Source organism: Anguilla anguilla, chromosome 6 (genome assembly GCF_013347855.1).
Source record: "Anguilla anguilla isolate fAngAng1 chromosome 6, fAngAng1.pri, whole genome shotgun sequence".
Classification (NCBI taxonomy): domain Eukaryota; kingdom Metazoa; phylum Chordata; class Actinopteri; order Anguilliformes; family Anguillidae; genus Anguilla; species Anguilla anguilla.
Genome location: NC_049206.1, coordinates 46,528,914 through 46,553,669, shown reverse-complemented (window position 1 = coordinate 46,553,669; position 24,756 = coordinate 46,528,914). Strand labels below are relative to the sequence as shown.

Sequence of the window (24,756 nt, the reverse complement as noted above, 5' to 3'; positions counted from 1 at the left end):
CGGTTGAATTGAAACTTTTGCACCACTAACCTCAGTCAGCATGGAGGGTCTTTTATCAAAATTGATAAAAGGTTGGTTTGAGGGGAGTCACAAAACTATGTTATATCATTGCACAGAATGGGGGGAATACATTTTTTGCTTTTGTCAGATTGTTAAAACCCAAATAACACTTATTTAAGAAGTATATTCACATAATCAGGAGTAGGCAGTGTAAAAAAATAGAAAGAAACAAAAGTAAAGGAAACCAGCCAGCTCCTCTTGTGGCCGCTTATCACAGAGAAACAGTACTCTTTTTAAACACTAGAGGGCAGAGTTTCATTTCATATCACTTTCCAGGGACTCACTATTTAGCTCTGCTGTGTGCAATAGTAATCACAGTGCTTCTAATTACTGTGTACAGATAGCATTACTATTCCTATGCAGCTCAAGACAGGTCTTAATAAACAGAGAGAAAATGTGACCTCCAGTTTAGTTGAGCATGGCCAATGGACATCCCAGCTATCCCTGTTGTAAGAATCAGGCACGCTGAACATTCGCACACTTAATTCTTTTATTGTCACAGTGATTTTTTTTTTTTTTTGGCAATATACAAGGTTACTATATTACAGGCTTTTCCATGTACAGTAAATACAAATTCAACCAAACACTTAGGATTTTTTCATTTGTATTAAAGCAAACCCATAAATACGATGAGCAATACAAAGCAAAACGGACAGGTGAGTCTCGGGTTCAAAGGCATTGCATTGTCAAAGACGTCACATAACTGGTTTGGCAAACTCAAGATCACACGAAGAAATCCGCCCGATGAACTGGAAAGGGTACAGAAACTGCACTGCATAAGGATCTAACACCAATCAGAGACGACTTTCAGAGAATCCATGGCAGCATTCAAGATGGCTTTTTTCAGGATACTAGTCCATAATATTATGTTTGCGTTTTTGAAAGGATCGCAAACATGTGCAGCCATATACCTTGCCTGTTAGCATAACAAAGTTCAAATGTTTCACAAATATAAATGCTAAAAGATGGTTTTGGGCCTTTCTTGGTGCCTTTCCTCTAATAGCCATCTCTTCATATTGCCTGTCTGCAGCAAGCTTCAGGCGGTGAAAGGTGTACGCTTTACACATTTTATGTGAACCTACGAAAAATGGCAGTAAGAATATAATATCATGAAGAGAATTATATAAAAGAATAAATATTTTCCCCAGAATATTTAAACCACCCAAACTGAAACCGCTGATTTGGTCGATCCACAAACACTGGCCTGAATCGCTTGACTGAGTGGAAATCTGTCATCTGTTAGATTTCAACAAACAAATGTGACAGAACTCCTTTATTTATTTACGGTGGTTTCAAAATGGTGCACGTAGTGCAAATGCATCAGATGAACGCATGCATGGTTGAACGAATCAACGCCGAATCCAGAGTGAACGCACAAAATCCAGTCCCATTTCTTATAAATACTGCAAATGCACACCAAAGTGCATGCGCCATTTTGAAACTTTCTGGGCTCGTGTTGTGATTGTCACAATTTGGTCCTACTATGATGCACACACAAAGAAATACAGTTCAAAACGTCAAACATGGCACACCTGGTTCAATTACAAAAAGTGGTTTGTTGCAGTAAGCGAGCCAATTGAAATTGAAGACCTGCATTCCATAAACCTCAGCTAATGGCTACAGGGCCAGTTGTACGATTCAGTTCCACTGAGTTGAATGAACATCTTGTTTTCTTAGTGTCACCTATACAGAACAGTACTGAACTGTATAAATATCAGAAGTGTGGAAACACATGGATATGCAACTTCAGTGGTTCTAATTGGACTACAGTATACAACAACAACAATAAAAGGGTATAAGAAATGTGACAGTGTGTGGTATGAATGGAATAAAACATAACTTACATGATCAATAATGATCTTTGTTTTATGCTCAAATGATCTTTTAGTTATGACTGCATTATGTAACAGTTCAGCTAATATCTTATGATATATAATTCATCCACTCAGCATTGGTTGGGCTCCAACTTTGAATATAACTAAAATGAAAATATTAATGATTTGTTGGACAAAAAAATTGTCAGATTCCAAAGGTTGTACTGATTGGTAAAATGAGGAAAAACAACTACAGCGATGCTGACTGCATATAGACGGGTTTAATTGCTACAGCTGTGCAAATAGGACAGAAAGAGGTTGAGTTGCAACAGCTGTGCTGATTGCAGAGAAAATGACTTAATTGCTACAGCTATGCTGATAGGTCAGAATGGTGCCTGACTGCTACAGCTGCCAGCTGATTGGACAAAAAAAAAAAAAAGATTCATGAGCATTCAAGAACAGTACACTTGAAGTGCTGTTTTTTTGGATTCTCAATGCTTCAGAAAAATGTTATTGTAACACAGTATGCTACAATATAAAACAAATGGAACTGTGTTACCTTTATTTACCTGACTTAAGTTGTATAACTGAAAATCTGCTCATCTGTCCCTGATACAACATGAATTGAATGTCAAATGAAGTTTCTCTGATGGTATAGTGCTTTTTTACCAGCTTTGTACAATGAAACTTTGAAGTGCATGGCATAAGCAGTGCTTAAGGTATTAAATTGATTTTAAAAGCCATAAAAACTTGCATAGATACAACAATGCAATGAAGTTATCCATTTGATACAAAAGTGTTGGTAAATGGTAATTGGACTGCATTTATATAGCGCTTTTATCCAAAGCGCTTTACAATTGATGCCTCTCATTCGCCAGAGCAGTTAGGGGTCAGGTGTCTTGCTCAAGGACACTTCGACACGCCCAGGGCGGGGTTTGAACCGGCAACCCTCCGACTGCCAGACAATCGGTCTTACCTCCTGAGCTATGTTGCCGTCGTTGGTCTGCAAATATATCAGCACATTTTATACGAACGGTCCCAACCTATCAAACCGGCCTCCATTTTGAAAGCAATGAGCATTATATTCATTTTAGTCCCCACTAAATCAAGGGTGTCCAATCTGATCCAAAAAGGGCCGGTGTGGGTGCAGGTTTTTGTTTTAACCGAGCTCTACAACACCTCGTTTAACTATTTAACTAATCATGGTCTTCAGTCAAGACCTTGATAAGTAGAATCAGGTGTCTTAGTGCTCGATTTAAAACAAAAACCTGCACCCACACCGGCTCTTTTTAGATAAGAGTAGACACCCCTGCTTTAAATGAACATTTAATTTGATTTTCAGAAACAAAACATGATTCAGACAAGTTGACATTAAATAAATTGTCAGGAATGATACATAACTGCCAGCAATAACACAGACACACGCTTTCCACCTTCAATGAAAAACGAATATGCTCAGAGCAAAATCTTACTGTGTGAGGTTTCCTAATAAATTTTTTAGCATCGCACAAACTCAACAGCGCAGAATGAGCAACTGTTCAATAATCCCTCTCTTTCAAAGGGCAGTTTCTACTGTGAACTCCAGCGACGTGAATGCAGGAAGAATTTTACCCCTTTTATAAAGCCACAAGCCATTTACCAGTTTGAACATCAGATTAAGCAAAATGCAAGAAAACAATCGAAGCACCTTCTGCGTATCTACAATAAAGCCAAAAAACATCAGCTCTCAACAAAACCAAAACAACCACATCACTTTCTCTGTTCATTTCACATAAGAGAGACATGGGATTTGTAATGTATGTTACACAATTAGCTATATGAAAAAAACCTAGAAATATGTTTGACACGGTATGACTGATTTGGGTTGAAGAGAGACTTAGTGATATCCTTGTATTAAAAAATGACCAGGAAAGGAATAGTCAATAGCAGAACTTGACAAAAATATGAAAAACTTAATTTAACGCACTGTTCTGTGGAAAAGGATGTATGTGCATTGTTGTCGAGATGCACAAATCAAAAATATCGCTTCCTGAACACAAGCACACACCTGCAGGACCAGGAAAGGAGAATTCAGTCACACATACCAGAAGTGACCACCAGGGGGAGTGTGCTCATCTCATCGGAGTACTAAATTTGTGCCACCCCACAAAATCCACACTGGAAAAATGTTATGAGGTAATGGAGAGAAAGACCCATACATAAATTACACTGCGCTTAACCAATACAAGACACCCGAGTCAGAAAGGTAAGTTCAGAAATCCCTTGTAATGCTCCCCTGACCCTATAATAAACCACCGCTTTCTACTGATACGCAGCAGCTGACCAGCGCTACACCACACCACAGAGGCTCTGAGGCCCCGCCTCCCTCCCACGCCCAGCAGCACGTAAGGTCTCCGCCTACCGTCCCGCCCCTTAAAGTCAAAGCTCTGCCTCAACAGCGTTGTGAGCCCAGCTGGGCCAATCGCACGGCTTTCCACGGGAGACCCTGACTTGCCGAAAATCAAAGCGCTCTCCGGCACGCGCGAGCGGAAAAAATAAACGAGAACAAAAGGGGGAGTTGGCCCATCGGTAACCAGCGAGTCTTTCCTCCTTCTTCTGCGTCCGTTCCTTTAAGTGGGCAGGGGGTCGTCGTCCCCCTTGCTGCACTTGCACTTGCAGCACAGGACGAAGGGCGTGGCCAGGAGGAGGAAGGGCGAGGCGACCAGGAGCAGGAGCCCAAACCCGGCGAATATCCCCACCACCTGTGGATGAAATGGGAATGGGAGATTTAGCAGAGCCTATATTCAGAAAATACTGGCAGTTCAGATGAGGCTACAACATTAAAACATTTTGGCACATAATATCTTGATCAGTGAAATGACCATCTTGAACTCTTCTGCATCACCACTCCACCATTACATGACATTACAGGCATTTAGCAGGCACTCTTACCCAGAGTGACTTTTTACATAGCATTTACATTCCATCGATTTATACAGCTGGATTTATACTGAAGCAATGCAGGTTAAGTACCGTGCTCAAGGGCACAGCAGCAGCGGAGAATCGAACCTACGACCTTTAGGTTGCAAGGCCAACTCCTAACCCATTATACTACACTGTCACCCAATCAGAACCTCCGTCAACTCTGAATTCCGTAGAGTTCCAGTTTTTAACTCAAAGGGCGGAAATAACAGCACAGTCCACTTATATTTAAAATCTCTTTAAAACAAACTGGCAAGATGCCAAAATATTATCACTTTCAATAATAGTCTTTCCATTGCTGACCAGCGGCATCCACTCAGCCCCCAAGAGCCTTCACTCCCCATTCACCTGTGAATTTATGGCATCTGTCCAAAGCAAGGCAGACATTAAACACCCATTTATGCCCAGCAAACTCAAATTCACCCCTCTGGCTGAAGGACTGTTGAATGCCCTTACATCAGTAAATAATTCTCATTCATTATTTTGTAGTGTAGCTATCATGACCAGGATAGTTAATGATACTGTTTAATTAAGCTACATTAAATGATCATGAATTGATTTCTAGACCAAACCTAAACCAAGCTGTGTGCTGTTGTAGTTGCTTGTTGATTCAGATGCTCCGTCTCCCCCAACCCAATTGTGCTAGAACAGGACCTGTGTCAAACCTCCACAGGCCTGGTAATTCCCAAAACTGAAACTTCACTGAATTTCAGATTGTGGGTATTTCATGCCACCAGTCAGGTGTGAAAACATACCAAACACAGTAACAGTTTCAAACACTTCCTCCTCTGTCACGATACTCCATAATACAACCCTGATCTGACATGAGAATTCCCACAAGGGGGCAGCAGAGAACAAAAAAAAAGAAGATTTATATTGGCATAAGGTATGTGATGTATGAATGCGCAAAAGCACAGACAGTCAACTCAGCAATTCAATTTCTGTTATTCAAAGCCCAATTCACTCTCAGGCATAGACCTGCTTTGTGTGAATGGGTCTGTAATATGAGGTAGGAATCCTGAATCAGCGGAAATGGCGCGAATTTGTAAGAACGTGACGACGCGTTCATGACTGGTTACAGCTACAGCTCTCCGGAGAGTTGATGCTGAGGCGAAGGTTGGGTTGGACGGAGTCCACCGTGCAGGCGTGCTTCCCAGAACTCAGTATGGAGTCGCGCTCGATATTGCGCCTCAAAGCGAATCCACAAGCTGAGGAGCTGACACAGAACACATGGGCTCCATACGAGCTTGCGGTCTAATGACAGGCTTTGCTGATGGCATCCAGGATCAAGGTTTTACCGCTGAATCAAAACAGACAGACACACACACACACACACACGCACATGCACATACACACAGACCAGCAGACAGACAGACAGACATGCAGACATATACACAAATACATAGTCACAAAGACACACACACACACACACACACACATGCACATACACATACACATGCACATACACACAGACCAGCAGAAAGACAGACAGACATGCAGACATATACACAAATACATAGTCACAAAGACACACACACACACATGCACATACACACAGACCAGCAGACAGACAGACAGACATGCAGACATATACACAAATACACAGTCACAAAGACACACACACACACACACACACACACATGCACATACACATACACACAGACCAGCAGACATATACACAAACACAGTCACAAAGACACACACACACACACAGACAGACAGACACACACAGACAAACAGACACACAGAGTCACGAACACACACACACACACACACACACAGTCACAAACACACACACACACACACACTGGACAGAGGAGCACACACACACACATCGAATAGAGGACCAGCTGGACAGTAAAATAAGGAGACATAGGCGGGACGTCTCCGTGCCTCACCTGGGTCCTGTGCCAGATGACCGAGGCTCTGGAGTGCCCCAGTTTGTTCCGGCAGGGCCCTTTGTCGTAATGAATCAACAGGAAGTCGTCCTGGGGGGAGAGGAGAGCACAGAAACACTGGCAACACATTCTACAGCACGTATGTGTGCGGGCGCCCACCCGCAGGGCCCTGACAGAAACCTCAGCGTAGCTGCGAGCGGATGGCGGGCCCGGAGAGACAGGAAGCAGCAGTGCGCACGGTGCCAGCCTGTAGGGCCCCGACAGAAATTCCAGCGCAGCCACGCACAGGAAGTAGAGACAGGAAGTAGCGATGCGCGCGGCGCGGCGGCGTACTCACGTCCAGGGACTCCAGGCAGTACCAGCAGAAGGCGTGCTTGCAGTTCTTGCACATCATCTGGGCGCAGCCCTCGTCCCGCTCGATGTACACCTTGCACTTGGGGCAGCGCTTGATCGGGGCGTCGTCCTCGTCGCCCTTGTAGAACAAGCTGAGGGAAGCGGGGGCGACGGCAACGTCAAACGCGATCGGCGAGCACAGTCCCGTCCCGCCCTCACGCACGTTTTCCTCTGGTCATGCTGTTAAATGCTACCATTTACAACATAAACAAAATATAGAATCTGACCACTGCACAAAGGTCAATGGGATAAACAACGCTAGGAACGATATCAAGCTAACTGGGCAACTGTATGATTAAACTATATGCTCGAAATGGGGTCTGCAGACTAGGAACCATGTGACTCCCTGATCATTCCAGATCTACTGTGGTACTAAATCGCACACAGCATTTAGAGCCTCAAGGCCATTCTCCAAATGAGAGAGACAAATGAAATCCAAACTAAAAACATTTACAGCTACAGCACTACACCATCAAAAAAAGATGACTTTTAAATGATTTTTTAAAGCCTCATGTATTTCATTAATTTAAGTGTGTCAACACTGATTAATTTGTTTGGGATTTGTTTTTTGAGAAGAGTGAGACAACCAATCAATTTTAATTCTGGCATCAGCCCAAAACAGATAAACTGTACTGCTTTACTGACAGAATATGAAAAAAAAATAAATAATATTATGTAATACATCGTTCAATATAACTACATTTCAGCTTCGAGAAAGCTGAATGAATGCGATTTCTGGAAGAATATGGCTTTAAGGACTTGAGGCCATTTTCTGTGACACTGGGTCCCTCTTTGACGCTCACGGAGGCATTGCCTCCATCTCCGTGGTAACTTGCTCTCTCTTACACGCGTCAGTTCCCTCGCGTGTCGCCAGAGGCCGCGCCTCGGAGACGGAAAGAAGGCCTGACAGGAAACTGTCCTGCTCAGTAACCGAGCGGCCTTCCTCTCTCCCCCCGCAGAGAGCAGGTAAGCCGATTTGCACTTCCAGGGCAATTCTCAGAGTATCGATCCGAACGGGAGGCAATTAAATCGCGCCTTTCGTTTCTCCTTCACGTGACGCTGATCGGCTAGCCGAAACGCTCGTTCCGACGACGGAGGACGGCGGCCCCCGACCGATTTTCAGCTGAGTGTTCGTATCGCTTTAAAGCACCGCTGCGCGCTCGCGAGCTAACAAAGAATTATGTTGCGGTGCGCGCACTGATGCCTGGAGTCAACTACGACGCTTTCGTTTTCTAAATGGGTAAAAAACCTCTCTGTAACCTTGGAAACCCATTCATGCGCCGATTCCCTGGAGTAATAAGAACCTGCCGTCAGATCAGAATAGAAGTTTGCCGGGCTCCACCGGGGATGAGTGTTTGGGAGCTTGCTTGTGTATCGTGGATTAGTGGCCTGGGTAACTGAGCGTTTAGCAGTGTGTTGTTTGTTCCTGTCTGGGTCATATTGACCATGCACTGCGTTCGCCAAACAAAACATGCTATTTTAAGACGATGAGTCACAAAGTGTTAAAACCTCCTCCAGTCCTACTAGCGAGACCGTAAGATGGAAGATATAAAAATGGACAAGAGCTACGCAGTCCACTGCTCAGTTTAACGCTTTATAATAGCAGAGACGATGATGGGAACGACAACGATGTTGGTGATGAGGATGAAAATAGATAATGATTAGGATGAGAATTTATCTCTGATTGGATTAGGCACATCTCATTGAGTGGCTGGTCCAATCAGCACGGAATTGAAAGCGTTGAACGTTAGCTGCCTGTAAAGTTGCTGATTATAATGATGGCGGTGACGGTGATTATGAAAGCCAGGCGGAGGCGGGGCCTAACCTGCTCTCCGCGGACAGGAAGGAGCTGGTGGGCGGGGTCTCCTGGCAGCCCTGGCCCGGGTGCCAGCCGGCCCTGCAGGCGGAGCAGAACTCCAGGCTGCAGACGGAGCACTGGACCAGCTGCGCCCCCGCGGGCTCCGCCTCCTGCAGCTGGCACACCGCCTGGCACGAGGAGGACGGGCACCAGGTCCTGCACGGGTCCAGCAGCACCTCTGCGACACGGGACACGACACGGCGTTGGCAACCCCCCTCCGCAAAGGACAACAGGGGCACGATGCCAGCCTGCTACTCAGCATGGCACCGTTCAGCGCCACACAAAAACCATCTCTGTATCTGCGGTGCCTGGTCGTTCATTCTTTAATACCGATCGCTGCTTTTGAAGCCATGACTGATAGTGTGTACGGCAGTGTGATCGATATTTCAATGCAACAATACAAACAATGTCTCGGTTTATTTCCAGAAAGAAGCATGCAATTAAATCCAGAAAAAATCCCACTTAAAATAAATTTGATAAAAAACCTGCAAAGGGCTCTCGGTTTCCCTGGTATTTTCGGCATCGCCCCCTCAGTCTTAATCAAGGGCAATACCAAGACAACACGGGATGCCTCCCCGAATTCACAATCAGTTTGATTTGCCACCGGGGGGCACCAGTGGAATTCATCAATTAAGGAGATGTACGCTAATCCTAGAGGTTGCAGGTTCAATTCCCAGGTCGGGCACCGCCAATGAAACCATTAGCATTTTACTTTCATACAACCTGAATTGCCTCAAGAAATATGCAGCGGTTAAAGACAGTGCATGCTTCCTTCTGCATACAAATACGGTATGTAAAGTAATATACAAAGCCTCGCTAAGGTGAGCATTACTATAAAAACCTGCAATTACACAGGTAGATTTGAGGCAAATTCCAAAGGCTTTTCAATGTTTTGAATTTCAGATAGTGTTGTAGAGATTTCTGTGTCCTGCAATGTCCCTGTGATTTGTGGTGAGCCAAAAGCACATTTGTGCACCCAATACGCTTACTTTCTTGGGAGTTCCAAGGAGCCCGTTTAACAAATGATGTCCAGAGGTATAGATGGCATAGATGCAGGCACGAGAACGAAAACCTTTCAACACGAGGCTGACAAGGATGTGCTCACCTTTCTCAAACTGCAGCTTCCTGTATCTCTGCATGATCTCTGCAGCCACCATGAGCTCGATCTGTGGGAGGCAGAACCGCAGACGTCACTGACGGTGACAACGTTGTGAATGGGGCGAATGTGTCAGTGACAGTTAGAAACCGTGGAAACGGAACAGAGTAGGAGCCAACCGCACAGCGTACTCCAGAACATTCCAAAAAACATACATCTGTGTTTTGGGCATTTTGGTTAAAAATCTAGAACTGTAAATACAAGTCCAGGTGGTTGTCAGTGCCACACGTATGACAGTACTTTTAGCCCAGGTTAAATAAAGATAAACAGAGAAAGTATTTAAGCTGCAGGGTTCTCATCACAATGAATGATGACAACAGTGCGGGGTGATACCGATTAACGGTAAGTGTATAAAGTCAGTCCGAAATTCCTTGTGCTCAGCGTCAATCAAGTCCATTTCCAGTGAGCAAAATGGCACCTGGTGTTTATGATATAAAATACAGAAACCTGCAGTAATTTACACATGGCTGTTTTGTTTTTACTGTAACAGCTTTGGCTAGTTGAGGAAAATCTGAGTTAAGTTTTGGCAGTACCCCAGAGAGCCTGGCAGGCAGATTTGAAAGGTGATGATAATAACATTAGGGGGTAAAGGTAAAGATCTAATTACCTCATTTTCCTGTAAGTGTCCCTGTTTGGGGCAGGCAGAGTCAGGACAGGTGATAGCAGTTTCGAGCCCCTCTTTGATCAGCAATTCCACATACTGCTTCAGGCACTGGAGGGAGGGAGGGAGGAGGGAGGGGGAGAAAGAGTGAGAGAGAGAAAGAGGAGGAGAGAGAAAAACAGTGAGAGAGTGAGAAGACAGGCGAATCACAGCATCATCGTCGTGCTCCCGAATCCAGCTGCAAGTGCGAAAGTGAGAAAGCGAGAGACTGGGGGGGGGGGGGGGGGCGAGGGGAGGAGTTCACAGAGCAGGATTACAGAACTAGCTGGATAACTGTTCTGAGTAAAACCCGGAACGGCTCTTTTTACTTCAGTCCATGTTCCAGATTTCACTCAGCGCAGTTCACTCAGTGCAGTTATCCAGCTAACTCAGTAATCCTGCTTAGTAAACCAGGGCCCCCGAGCACCACGGGTTCACACTCCGGAGAGGGCGCCCTTCAATCCAACCCGAAAACCGAACTCCATTACGGCTTTGCCAGAACTCCCGTGATGAGAAGAAGGAACGAACATGAAGAGGAGAAGAAGGCTAACATTCATTTGAGTCTTCTGTTTACAGCTGGCGCCTTTACATCATGGTTCCACTTCAGACAAACTGCGTTTCATACTTTTCTTTCATCTGCCCTTGGCAGATAACATTTTCTCGCTTAGCCAATTCACTGCAGTCCCCGTGACTAATACTCGACTATATTTATACTACAGCGGTACCTTTCAGCTGAGAATATCTCAAAGGAAAAAAAATCCCCCTAAAAATACTGCAGTACGGCACAGCAAAGCCACACATCTGCTCCTGCTTCTTCAATATGAAATGACAGTGCTTTCACTTAATTGGCATTCACTGCCTGGCAACCAGCAAGCCAGTAAGGAGGGGGTAGGAAGTGGGCCACAGCACACCCTGATGAGAAGCAGTTACATCTCAGTTCTTCTGATATCATTGAATTACATTGGATAGACATTCTAGCTACTCAACCCTATTACAAAACCGGGTAACGTCATGACAGACTACCATTACATCAATACAGGAGCCAGGCTAACACCCACATATTATGAGTTAAATAGAAAATGATTTCCTCAGGACAACAGGCAGTTTGTTAAAGACATGCACGTCTGGACGTTGCTGGGAAGCACAGCCCAAGCCACCGGGCCACAGAACACTAGAATACTTAGTTTTAGCAAACATTGACACGACTGACCACAGCATAGAATGCACACTGGCACTACTGACCAGAGTACAGAATACACACTGACACTACTGACCAGAGTACAGAGTATACACTGACATTATTGACCAGAGCACAGTATATACACTGACACTACTGACCAGAGTACAGAGTATACAGAGTACAGAATATTCACTGGCACTACAGACCAGAGTAAATAATACACACCAACACTACTGACCAGAGTACAGAGTATACATTGACATTACTGACCAGAGTACAAAATACACACTGACCAGAGTACAGAAAACGCATTGGCACTACTGACCAGAATACAGAATACACACTGACACTACTGACCAGAGTACAGAAAACGCATTGGCACTGTGTGATGGTGGTCATCTGCTCCAGAGGAAACTCTCCAAGGCACAGTTTGCAGGACAGCAGGGGGTCCAGGGCCAGGTCCCAGGTGGGCCGGTACCTGGCAGTGGTCATGTGGTCGGGCGGCGTGGTCCTGAAACAGAGACACATGGACCGCACCATACATTACATTACAGGCATTTAGCAGACACTCTCATCCACAGCGACTTACACAACTTTTACATAGCATCCATGCATACAGCTCAAGGGCACAACGGCAGTATCCAACCTGGGAATTGAACCTGTCACCTTTAGGTTACAAGATCAGCACCTTACCCATTACACTACACTACTGCCCATACATCACACCTTTCTACATAACAAGGGGTGGGGGCGTACTGAACGCCATCTCTTTTCCATATACGATCATTCTCCCCTGGACACGGTCACCCAGGCAATCTCAACACGGTACACAGCGTACCCAATTATACGGCTGGCCCTTTAGTGGAGTGCTTGAAGCTAGAAGGACACAACCCGGACGGTGGCTTTTCCCAAACGCTGTCGCTCAGAGACCCGCTGTGCCCAACGGGGGCCCCCGGGCCGCCGCCCGTCGGCTGCGGGGGCCGCCGGAAATTTTCCGACACGTGGAAGCGACTGCGGCGGCGGCCCGGGGGAGCGAGCGTTGCGTAACCCACGTCTACAGAAACGTTTTTTTTTCCCCGCTCCGCTTTCCTGAGAACAATCGCGGGGGGGCGACCCTGCCTCTTGTGCCGTCGGAACAAGAGAAGAGAAATCGCACGCCGTTCGCGAGCTGTCCGCGTCGTCTGTTATTCATAGCCTGGCGTGGACACTTAGCCTAGCGAAACGGCCCTTTTTCAGTCACCTGCAGCTGCTGCTGCTAAAGAAAGGATGGGTTTATTCCTGACTGCCCCCCCCCCCCCCCCCCCCGCACCCCCCTCCTCACCCAACCATGGAAAACACACGAGTCCAGAGCGGCTCCAGCCTCAAGTGTTCATGGGAAATGCACCGATGCCTCGTACCCTAGGCTGCTAGGCAACTGATGGCTGGCCTATAGCCCACACCCCCACCATATGATTGCCCGTACACTCTATACATAGAACTGTGTGTTAATAGCACTAGAATGTATAGAGTTTACGGGCAATCATATGGTGGGGGGGCTATTGCCCACACCCCCACCATATGATTGCCTCTACACTCTATGCTGTACATTCTAGTGCTATTAACACACAGTTCTATGACCGCTCTTGCAGTAGTACCCAGACAGTTTTCTTACCTGTGCCATTTACTGGCATCTGAAGGGGGAACAAACCAGGTGAACATAAATCATAAAATGATTTAAAAAAATAAACTCCACAATACAAATATTCCCATCTCTGACTTCCCCTACTGTAGCTGCAGCAGAACGACAGAATGATAGCCTTAAGATATATATTAGCAATAAACCGCCGCGTTCGCTCGGGGGGGGAACGGCGGCAGCCGGTGGAGCCTGTTGCCTGAGGTTAAGTGCATCAATCCTGGCGGGGCTAGAGGGGAGGAGGAGAGCCCGTGGCCGGTTAAGTGCAGACAACAGCAGACTTTCGTCTGGCTGAGGTGACCGGGGGAGGGGGGGGGGAGAGACCCGGGGCTCTTCCCACCAGACGGAGGGGACGGCCCGGCCACGTGCCGCGCCCCACCTCCGCGCACCCCCCCCCCCCCCCCGTCTATTTATCTCTCCCCGGATGAGATTGGTGCGGGCGGGCAAATGTTAGGAAAAGCCGACAGACACGGAGGGAAAAACAATCCGGTGTTCCTCCACCTCCGCTTCAGCCTTGTTTCCCTATCGACAGAGCCGGCACAGTCAATAATCCCCGAGCGCACATGACGAAGCACCGGCGCGGTTTCGTTTGACGGAGACAAACGGGCTCTTCGGCGGAAAGCTTCCCGGGAAGGAAGGCTCCTGTTTAAAAATGCACCTTCCGCCGCGCTGACTGCGCGCACGCACTCTACTGAGAGGCAATCATGCAAAACACACAGTGTTCCATCCATCCCAAGTGAGGAGCGCTGACGTGATCCATGAACGCAAAGATCCATGAAATAATCAAAGATGATCAACCGTACCATTACATGGGGGGGGGGAATTTAGGCATAACTGGCAGAAGATATTAAAACAACACAAGGCATAGAAAATTCACAAAGGTGACAAAGGGAGAGATCTCTGTCCAGTCAAGTTATTCTAGGTTACAAAAATCCAGATAAGGTCAGGATGACCTGTCAGGTCTCAAACATGGCTTCTGTCCATGACTTGTCTGACTCCACTGTACATGTCTTCATTTAGCAGTCAGGCCAGCAGGCTCTGAGGGAAGCAACAGCTGTAAACTCAAAAGAAGTGATTGAGCCTGAGTGTGAGAACTTGCGGCATTTGAATGCGACAGCTGTTCTATTTGACAGCGTGCAAATGAAAAAAAAAAATAAACAAAAATAATCAAAAGAGACATTTTGACACGTAGAGCACCGCCAAAATACATGGAATCAAAGTATGGAATTGCTTAATCTTTTACACATTAATTACTGCACCTTGCTAATGAGTACAACAGAGGTCCCTCCCCTCCCCCACTGGTTAAGATTTCTGCAACCAATACAAACTGCTGCGCAACCTACTTCCTCTTCTTCAACAGCGTGCAGCGTTCCGTGTATGACGTTCTGAGCCGCGGCGCCGCGTTCCTAAATCAACACCTGTGCCACAGCATCAACGCCATGAGCATTCCGTAACACTGTCACGGCCAATAATCATCAAAGCCTCTTCTTCAAAGAGGCGAAATCCGACAGCGGTCGAGAGACCGGGGGGGGGGGGGTGATGGGCAGACAGCTTTCATTTGCGACCTGTCACGCAACTCTCAGCGTAATTTCATAACGTCACATCAAATGATCGCTCGCCATTGCAGCGCACTGCCACCCGAACGCACGCCTCGCTCAGGAAGCAGCAAACTATTGAGACATCGCCTGGCGGAGAATCCTGAGGTAATTTTTTTATGAGAACCTGTATCCATCCAGTTCTTTACAGTTTACCGGGGCTTAACAAGGTGGGCTGAAAGACGACAAAATTCTTCCAACCTGATATGTTGGGGAAAATGCAAGAATTGGCTACAGGTACTTCATGAGGCAAATCAAGAGAATGGGGAGATTAGCAAATCTGAGAGAGAGAGAGAAAAAGAGAGAGTCTCATTTGAAATTTCCTTTAATGAGCAGAAAAACAAAACAAAAACTTGACGACGACAACACCAGACAAAGGTTGTGGTATCTGTAGAGTAGTGAAGTTTGGACCAGTGGATATAAAGAGGAAAGGTCTCACCATATACGGACAAATATGCAAACTGAATGCTATTCTGTGTGTGAGAATACAAACGCAATACCTAATCGCAGGTACCAGTAGTTTGGTATGCCAGCCACACTCCTGCTATTTCAATGATTCTGTATGCACACGGCAAATCACACCTTCGCAGTGTTCCGCTGAGCGTCCGACAGTTCACAGGACGACTGCATGCGATTTTATTCTCGGCTTCAGATCAGAGCGTAAAAATGGCCGCAAGACAAGACTGTGACTAGCAACATTCCCAACAAATGAGCGTGAGGAGGATTCCATACAAATCAGATAGAGAAGTGACTCGTACTGCCCGATTTGAGAGCAACACAAGGAGAGAGAGAGAGTGGATTGCACATGGAGGTGGCACACAAACAATTACAGTTCAGCCGTGGAGCCTCAGAGGTCGCGTAAAAAGTGGAAGATAGCCAAGGAAACCGGGAGAAGTTGGAAACGGCCAATTCGGCAATGATGATACAAATTAGAGTAAAGCCACTAACAATTAGCCTAGCAAAGCAGGGTACATGATTACAGAGAAGGTAGAGAACGTGACACACTGTTCCTCCACTTTATCTCGGCCAAGAAAATGAATAAGTCATCCGCTCCTTTTTAAAGGACGCTCTCCATAAAACAAACAAAAAAAAAAACATTTAATGAGAAGTACAGTTCATCTAGGGTTGGGTATTTGCCTCAAGAATCAAATGCATCTAGCCTTTCTAACCAATCAAATGCGTCTAACCAATCTCACATCTGATTATTCAAATGTGTGAAAAGTCTGCATACGATACTACGTTAATTTAGCAAACAGTCTTACTCAGAGTGACTTACATTGTTGGTAGATTTGAGCAGTATTTGAGAAATCACCCAGGATATTTTTTACTTGATACTTACCTTAAGTATTTTGGTAAATCTATTGCTACAAAGTCTACTTGCCATGAACCTGAGCAGAATTATCCTGTTAAAACAGTAGTTGTCTCAGATCAATGTATGTACCATGTACTCTATCCAAGCCGATGTATTACTGCAACTGAGCCAATTGCAAATCATTCCATTTCAAGCAAAGTGCAATCAACAACATATTCAATAACCAAACATAGCATCCATCCAACTGGATTCACACATTCAGGTTATATTAGGATTACCACAGAAGCCTGTGTGTTTCAGAATTGCTCTTTGAAATGACAGCCCCCCCCCACCCCCACCAATAGGACAGTGCTGTCCAGCCTAGCTGAAACCAGAGGAGCTGTCTGCACTCAGCGAGCCGACCCGCTCATAATCCGTCTGTCTCTTTAAAAGGTCACATCTGCAGACCCGGCATTAAATAATGAGCTGTTGCCTTCCGTTGGTATGGAAACCATGACAGAAGCAGCACCTTATCACGGCAATGAACTATGCATGCCTGATAAACCTGTTAAGGCTTCCCGTGAGAATTAGTCTCTCCCCCCCCCACCCCGCCCCCCCCCCCCCCCCCCCCCCCCCCCCATTTCATTGATTCACAGTTCCTCCAGTTATTACCACTTCACATTTACCAACGGACTAAATGAAAGCAACAAGCTTCAACAGTCTCATCATATTTGCAGTTATTAAAGAAGGAGAATGGAACAGAAGGATGAAGCAGGAAAGTGCGCATGCACACACATGCACGCATGCATGCACGCATGCACACATGCAGACCCGCACACACAGCAACAAGAAACAACTAGTTAACATAGTTCACTCTCACAGAACAGTATTTTGGAAATAGGTAAACTGACTCCACAGGCCCTTTGAAAGACTAAGTGTTCCCACAATATTCAAATCAAACAGAAATGTTCGCAGAGCAGCTATTTCTTTTCTGCACATTGAGGCCTTTGAGCTTCAGTATATAAAAAAGAATAAAGATGCCCTCACTGACGTTAACTAAACACAGATGTAACCACCACAAAACATAACATACAACCTGCTGTCAGTCACTTCCCCACTTCTCAAAACACACAGAAAGACGATCGTTGGGATGTCTCACATAGAGGGCTATTCAGCTGCTTGTGCCAGGGGAACATTGTGGTGATTCATTATTGTAATTGGCCACTACATAGCCTCACAACACTCGAGCTTCCCCAAGAAAGCAATGCCGAAGCCAACAGTTCTACTGCATCATCATCCTTAATGGAGAGGAATCAAAAGTGCAATATCTCAGAATTCTGCTTGAAAATCTTTACGGTGATAGAAAAATCAATCGAGAAAACAATTCCAGTTCCACTTGGAACTGAATGGAAAATTGCCATCATTCATTTGTTAAAATGTGTTTCGGCAAACAGCCTTTTCCAGGGTTTCATCTTGGAAAAGAGCTGCACGCGAAAATGGACTGATGATTTTCACAATAAAGGATTATTTTCTTCCATTAAACTCCACGTATACTGGAATTTTCATCTTTACCGATGCTGCTGCATATGCCATGCACCTTGAAAAGTTATGCCAGAACTCCCCATTTTTGTGTTTCTAGAAAAGGTGCCTGTTCTGAACCTTACCTTGGAGCTAACAGCTACTTTAGCACTACCACCACCATCAAGACCATTATTGGTTCCACAGAGCAATTTAATGGCTATTTCAGGATAGCATTAAAAAAAAAACTGAAGTCGATAATGACACGACTCTATGACTGGGGACTTTTGGGTAAATTCTATAACTGCAGAAGTTAGTTTTACTACATTTCTTCTTCATTCATTCTCTCCAGGGAGAAGCCTTCCTTTGTCTTCTTGGCAGAGGTTCGCCTGAAGTTCACAGTAAGCCAACAGTTGCTTTGTAAACAATAATGCAGCTTACAGAAATTTCAGACACTAGCATTTAGCATAAGGGGAAATTAAACATGGAAGATAAACCGATGTGACTTCTGACACACACCCATCATGCGTTATAGCAAAAACTGAACTGTGAAAGAATTTCGGATGTGATAAGGCTTGTCAGGAATAACCATTTGGGGAATTCTCCAAACCATCAATCTCAGAAAACCCCAAAAGTTTCAGCTGACAGTTTTCTAATTGTCCAGTCCGTTTGTACTGCACCACTATGTGCACTTCCGCATTGACCATTCACTTGTACAGGGCAAAGCTTGTATGAATGCCAGCGATCAGAGGACTTTAAGAAATTGGCTTTTAGATCACGTGAATACATGGTTCTGACTGATAAAAGTTTTTCATGTTACAGTTGCCTTATTGTTGTACTTTGGCCTTTCTTGCCGTCAAATTTCAAATTAGAATCAAGCCTATTTTTGCACAAAAATAGATCTCATAAACTGGAAACATAAGCAAGAATGAATGTAATTTGTACTTGTCTAACTTCAATAAACAAACCCCCCAAGCCTAGATATAGCTTGTCTCTGGATAACAAAGCAATAGATGTAAAAAGAAAAATAATCACTGAAGGTTCTCAAAATAGTCTTAATCACAGAGACGCAGACACAGAAACCAGAACCCTGGGAAGACTCCACCCATGCTCAGCTCCATTGGTTTAAAAAGTCAAAATCCACGTCAACACAAATGCCATTAAATGTGTTAAATCCATCCACTGCACATTTTCCCACCATTGTTGACAGACACCCATAATAACTGTCAGAATTGCCCCTTTACCCAAAGAGTGATTGTAACAGGAAGCAAAATCCTCTCATAACTATGTGTCAACACTGTTTCAAATATGTGTTCGTGTATTTACGTGTGTATCAAAACCACATGCTATTCATTTTCCAATTTTATACAAGCTGGGATTCAGGTCATGGTGTGTCCTTTTCTCTCTCTCTCTCTCTCTCGACTGGCATGTGGTTGCTAAGCAGTAACCCTCTGGCCAAGTGTCTTGGACTGGAACAATGCTTCCTGTATGGAGCACACCCCACCACAGCATGTCCGCAATGCCTGGCTACTTCCCTGCACACACGGTGAAGCCTGATTCCATGAGGCAGTATTCCGGCAGGTGTAAAGGGCTGCTGGGAAGACCTTGAAAAGGTCCGCGTCCACCTTCACGTCAAACCACAGTCTGGCAATCTGTCAGAGAAAGGGCACGCACTCCGCCTGCCTCACAAGAATGGATTACATCATCGGCCTTCTCCGGGCGCCATTAACAGTGAACCGTCTGTTATCATGCCCAAGACATGGGTGGGAACACTTCAGAGTTTGAGAGAGAGAGAGAGAGAGAGGGAAGAAGAGGAAAAGGGAGTGGTGCCATGTGTATCGCTAACGGAAAGAAAGCACTTTCACACAGCCCCTCCTTTGAAACCCACCATCTCTCACTTAGAGAGAGGGGTATGACATGGTGTGTTCCAGACAGCAACACAACTAAATTATTAATGCACAATTTTGAGTCAGTAAAGATAATTTGGAAAGTGTCACCATTTCAAATTTGTTTGAAATTTAGTTCCCAGTGGAACCTTTTTTGTTGCAAATTATTAGTCCCTGTTTTTCCTTTTCTCTGGCAATTTTGGAATTCCCAATCATAAGTGTAGGCTCAGAACTTTCACAATCAACTTGTGAGGGTGCACATTAGCATGTGTCCTTCAGAGCATATGCAGCCAGCCAATTCAGGACTGTGAGACTGGTATTGCTGATGTTGGCAGACTGCAAGCACCCAGTCGATCTGTGAAACTGCCACTGCGCGATGAGGCAAGGACTACCCTGCCAACCGAAACTTTCCTGCATTGGCAACCCTAGCCTATACATCACCCTCCTGGCTACAGGTGGCATTGGCATGGCAAGAATTTGTCCCAGAAGCACATTCTCATTGCACTCATCCAAAGAATGTCTGCCAAATGGGTAAGTTTGGATCACTTTCAGCTCATATAATGTGTCACCCATGCTAAAGGGAAGGAATCTTTGTTACAATACCAGGTGAACTGCTTTAAGTCATAAGATGACATCTTCAAGGAGTTGACTCACTGGTCATTACAGAACCTATGGTATATGGTGAAAGAGGAGTGTTAGCCCTAATGTCCAGGTCCCACTAAAACTAGCTCTCTACATTTGACCACCAATCATTCACTTCATCTAATTGGCTATACAACCCCTTGCATTCCCTACCCACTTTCATTCTCCAGGCAATCAGTACGAATTAGAATCAAGTTCTCAGCTAATTTAAATGTAGATGATACAAACTTGCATGAATCTCAACACCTCTCATTTTTCATAAATGTTAGCAGAAATGCCGTGCTAATGGAGGTTGTTCTTTTGCAAGCTGTCCGTCACTCGGGCCCTGTCCTGACCACAGCTGCGGCCAAACCAAAGCTTGTGGATCGCTCAGCCACAAACCGAGAGTGTGGGAACTACCCGCTAACCTTTCCACTTCCTGTCGTTCATCTACACATTAGTGACTGTGCCTTGCAATCGCCGTCTCCTGAGAGCTGAGACCTGATTCTGCCAGGCAGAACAGAGCGTGGTCACAAATCGTGGAATACCGCAGGAAAAAGAACGCTCTGTGAAAGAACTGACATAATAAACCTCAGCTGTGCAGTACTGGACGTGCTGAAAGGACTAATCTAATCAAAACCTTCTTACCCAACTGCGGTACCCAACATTTTCCCCCAAGCTCATATGCTGTTGAACGGTCGTAAGACTCTTGCCTTATCTTTATTAAAAATAATTATAGGGGATAGATTATGAATGTAGTCACCAAGGGAAATTTGTTGCGTGGACTTTTTTTGAACCTAGAGAATACATTAAAGAGTGTGTTGCACATTCTATCACTTGTATTAATATTATAATATGATATGATACAAAATTATAATAGTAAATTACAGTAAAAGCGAACATTATATAAAAAATATTGAAGAGTAAATGTCAGGAAATGATCATTGCAAAATGAATGAGTAAATAACTTTGGCAAACAAACCCAGGAGACCCATAAAATTTATTTTCATTGCCAAATGCAACTTTAAATTATATTAATGCGAAAAGTTGAAAAAAGAGCTTCCCAGTGGCACTTTTTACACAACGATCACGCGAAGGCACTTGAGTACCAATTCATCATTTGTTCATTTAGTTTACTAGCCAAAGGCCGAGTAGTAATATACCCTGAACTCTACATAAATCATTCACCCTCAAATGAATCAAACTGGAGACAGCACAACCATCAGCTCAAATGAAAAATGTGGTTACGTACCTTTTAAACACATCATTAATTCATCCATTTTAATAAAACAGCTCAGGATACTGTATCTGCACCACTTCCCAAAAGTAAAGTAAAGCAACAGGGCACTGTTATGTTGGTGTCACGGCTGATAATACGTGCTGGAGATCCATAAACATCTTAATAAGTTACATTAATAAAGGGCTGCATTTATGCTCAATCTTAAAAAAAAACAGAACAGCCTAATACATTTCAATTAAATTAAAGGTACTCTACTCACACATGAGAAAATATGTCAACTTTATTGTTAAAAACATGTTTTCAGCTGCCCAGGCCCTCACCACCCCAATAACACATGACACATGATAAATCAATAAATAAATGAAAACATTTTTAAAAACTTTTAAGTTGATTCGTATTTTTGGCAGGCTTGCCATCTATGGCAGCAGGTGGTGGCATAAGTGTGTATTAATCCCTTATAAAATATCCAATTCCCTTTATGTAACAGCAATTCCATACCCAACAGCCAATTCCTTTTCAAGAGCACAGTAATTTCTGTAATTCAGTTGCTTTTTCCACAAACCACGGGCTTCACACATGCGTTTCTCAGAATAAAGAGCCCTTTGTCCCCTTACTGCTTTACCCTTTGCCTTTGAGAAACTGTACTGCGTGTAACTTAACAGCATCTTAGCATGCAACGTATGTTCTTACGGGTTAAAACGGGAAAGGATCATCGTGTCATCTTTGTAGTATTTGTATTTGACGAGTAAAGAACCCTACATCTTTCACCAAGGTAGCTTTTATCAGCACAGCTCTGTGCAGAGGGAAGTGAAAGAAAGAAATAAAGAAAGGAGAGCGAGAGAGAGAGAGATTGCCATTGTCCCTCCATCTCTTAGGATCCTGATGCACAGCGGCCCTGAATTAGAACAGGACATTCAGCGAGGCTGACAGACTTTGTAGCACTACTTTAGTACAAAGGACGCTGCTGGTGGAAGCTCTACACACAGACACACAAGCGTACACTCACATTCTAGCACACAATCTCTCTATCTGTCTCTGTCATGCAGGCAAGCAGACAGAGGTACAGACAAACACATACACACACACACACATGGTGCATTTGAAGTTATTTCTTAATATTAATATGAATTATATCCTTTCTTTTGCCTCTCTTTCTTATTTTCTAAGGATTCTGAGTGAGCAGTGGACTTAATCTCCTACACCACTTTACTGTTGCCCCTTTGACTTCGATATATAGTACGGTACGTCGAGCTGTTTACACTCACCATTTGAATGCATCATTTGAGCAAAAAAAAATAGACAGAAAACTGACAGTATATCCTGTATATGCACTGCAGCCTTTGATGCTAATGAAGTGGAAGAAAACATCACATCTTTGACAGAAGGACACGTTTCGGTCTGCTCCGAGTTAAAAATAAGTTGTCAAGCTTAGCAGTTTTTGCGCATTCCTGCAATAAATCCAAGAGATGTGGGAGCTAAGAAAAGATTATGAGGAGTCCAAGAAAAGACTGACGGACCCGTGAGAATTAACAGTGCCCTCCCGCTATGGGGAAACTCATTCCCTTACAGTGCATCAGTGACTGAGCTGTGGTGCCATCTCATAGGGTAGTATCTAGGACTGGGAGGTAGGAATAAGGTGGAAAGCAATTATGGCTTAATAACGAAAGCTTCTGCAGGGAGAGGGTTTAGTTTCACATCTTTTTACCGGTATCCCGGTCGCAGACAGCACGCGAAGCTCGGACTCCCGACTTCGCATCTTGCGTTTACCCGCGAAATACGTCATCGTCGCATTCCGGCGTTTTTTCCTGCTCACGCCATTCCGGCTCTAAAAACAAGGGCTCTTTCTTATTCAAAACCAGAGAGAGCTTCAAACCGGGACCTCGCCCTCACAACCGCACAAATAAAAATGAAATCAACAGCAATAACTCAGCGAAATGGGAATTTAAGCAAGCGACAAGTTCAATTAAAACTTCCACAGGCCATCATCTCCAACAAAATCTCCTCAAAAGCAACAATAGGCTGCATGCGGTAACTTATCCCCCAGTGCACCCAGCATGATGCACCATAGGTATCCTCTAATTAAACTCACATTATGCAGTTGAAGATTGGACAGAGCAACCCTTCTACCTTTTTACTAAAAAACAAAATGATTCGCACAGTTCTGAACATTAAAAGAAGAAATGCAGGTAACCCAACGAATTTCAATCCTGGTTTATAGAAAACTAAATAAAATGTGTTTTATTGAATAAGTATTTGAAAAAAGAAACAGACAACAACAACAGCAACAACAACAAAAAGCAATGCCTACTTACTGAGTAGTTGAGTGTGCCATTTGAAGGGAGCCGGACTGACTGTCCACCTAAAATCAAAGCCAAACAGAACTGGACCCTTTCACTCAGGGGCCGGGCTATTTATTTACCTGCAATCTATCACGGGGAAAGTGGACACCTGAGACAGCACACTGAGTTCTGGGCAAGAGAATAAGAACAACTTGACAGGACACCTCTACTTCAGAATGCCAGGTAGCCATTTTAGACAGATTAGATAGCTTTAAATGTGTATCTTTGTTCAGACTCTAATACAAGCCTTCTTCTAGCACAGAGACTCTTGTGACTATCAGATGACCAGTAGTAGGTACACTGTATGTTCTACGTGCGCATCCATTCAGGATGTGTGCACGGATGTTCACGATTAACTGGGACAACGGGACATTTTTTGATGGGTGAAGGGGACTTGGCAGGCACAGTATGTACTTGGACCCAGTGGTCTCTCATTTTCGGGTGAAAAAACACAAGAAAAAAAAAAGAAAAAAGAATCCAACTACCCAGCAACAACTAACGGATAGTATCTGCAACGGTTGAATGCGGCAAATTTGATTTCTATAGAGATCATTACAGAAACATAATGAATTTACATTTAGCAGACACACTTATCCAAAGCAACTTACACAACTTGTATTCTTTTAGCAGACAA

The 24,756-nt window shown here is 44.5% G+C and overlaps 1 protein-coding gene across 6 annotated transcripts in view; it reads right to left on the bottom strand.

Moving 5' to 3' along the window:
- Positions 1-528: 528 nt before the first annotated feature.
- rnf144ab (ring finger protein 144ab) overlaps positions 529-24,756 on the bottom strand; it is a 154,859-nt gene continuing 130,631 nt past the window's right edge. For 5 of the 6 annotated variants that reach the window (XM_035423079.1, XM_035423078.1, XM_035423081.1 and 2 more), the window contains 7 exons: positions 12,318-12,471; positions 10,748-10,852; positions 10,090-10,150; positions 8,952-9,162; positions 7,071-7,218; positions 6,734-6,823; positions 529-4,615 (listed from right to left, as the gene is read on the bottom strand). In XM_035423079.1, coding sequence (XP_035278970.1) covers positions 4,484-4,615; positions 6,734-6,823; positions 7,071-7,218; positions 8,952-9,162; positions 10,090-10,150; positions 10,748-10,852; positions 12,318-12,471 — 901 coding nt within the window. In that variant the 3' untranslated portion in view covers positions 529-4,483. Of the gene's footprint in view, positions 4,616-6,733; positions 6,824-7,070; positions 7,219-8,951; positions 9,163-10,089; positions 10,151-10,747; positions 10,853-12,253; positions 12,274-12,317; positions 12,472-24,756 lie in introns of those variants that run through there. The other variant, XM_035423083.1, reaches the window with a different exon arrangement.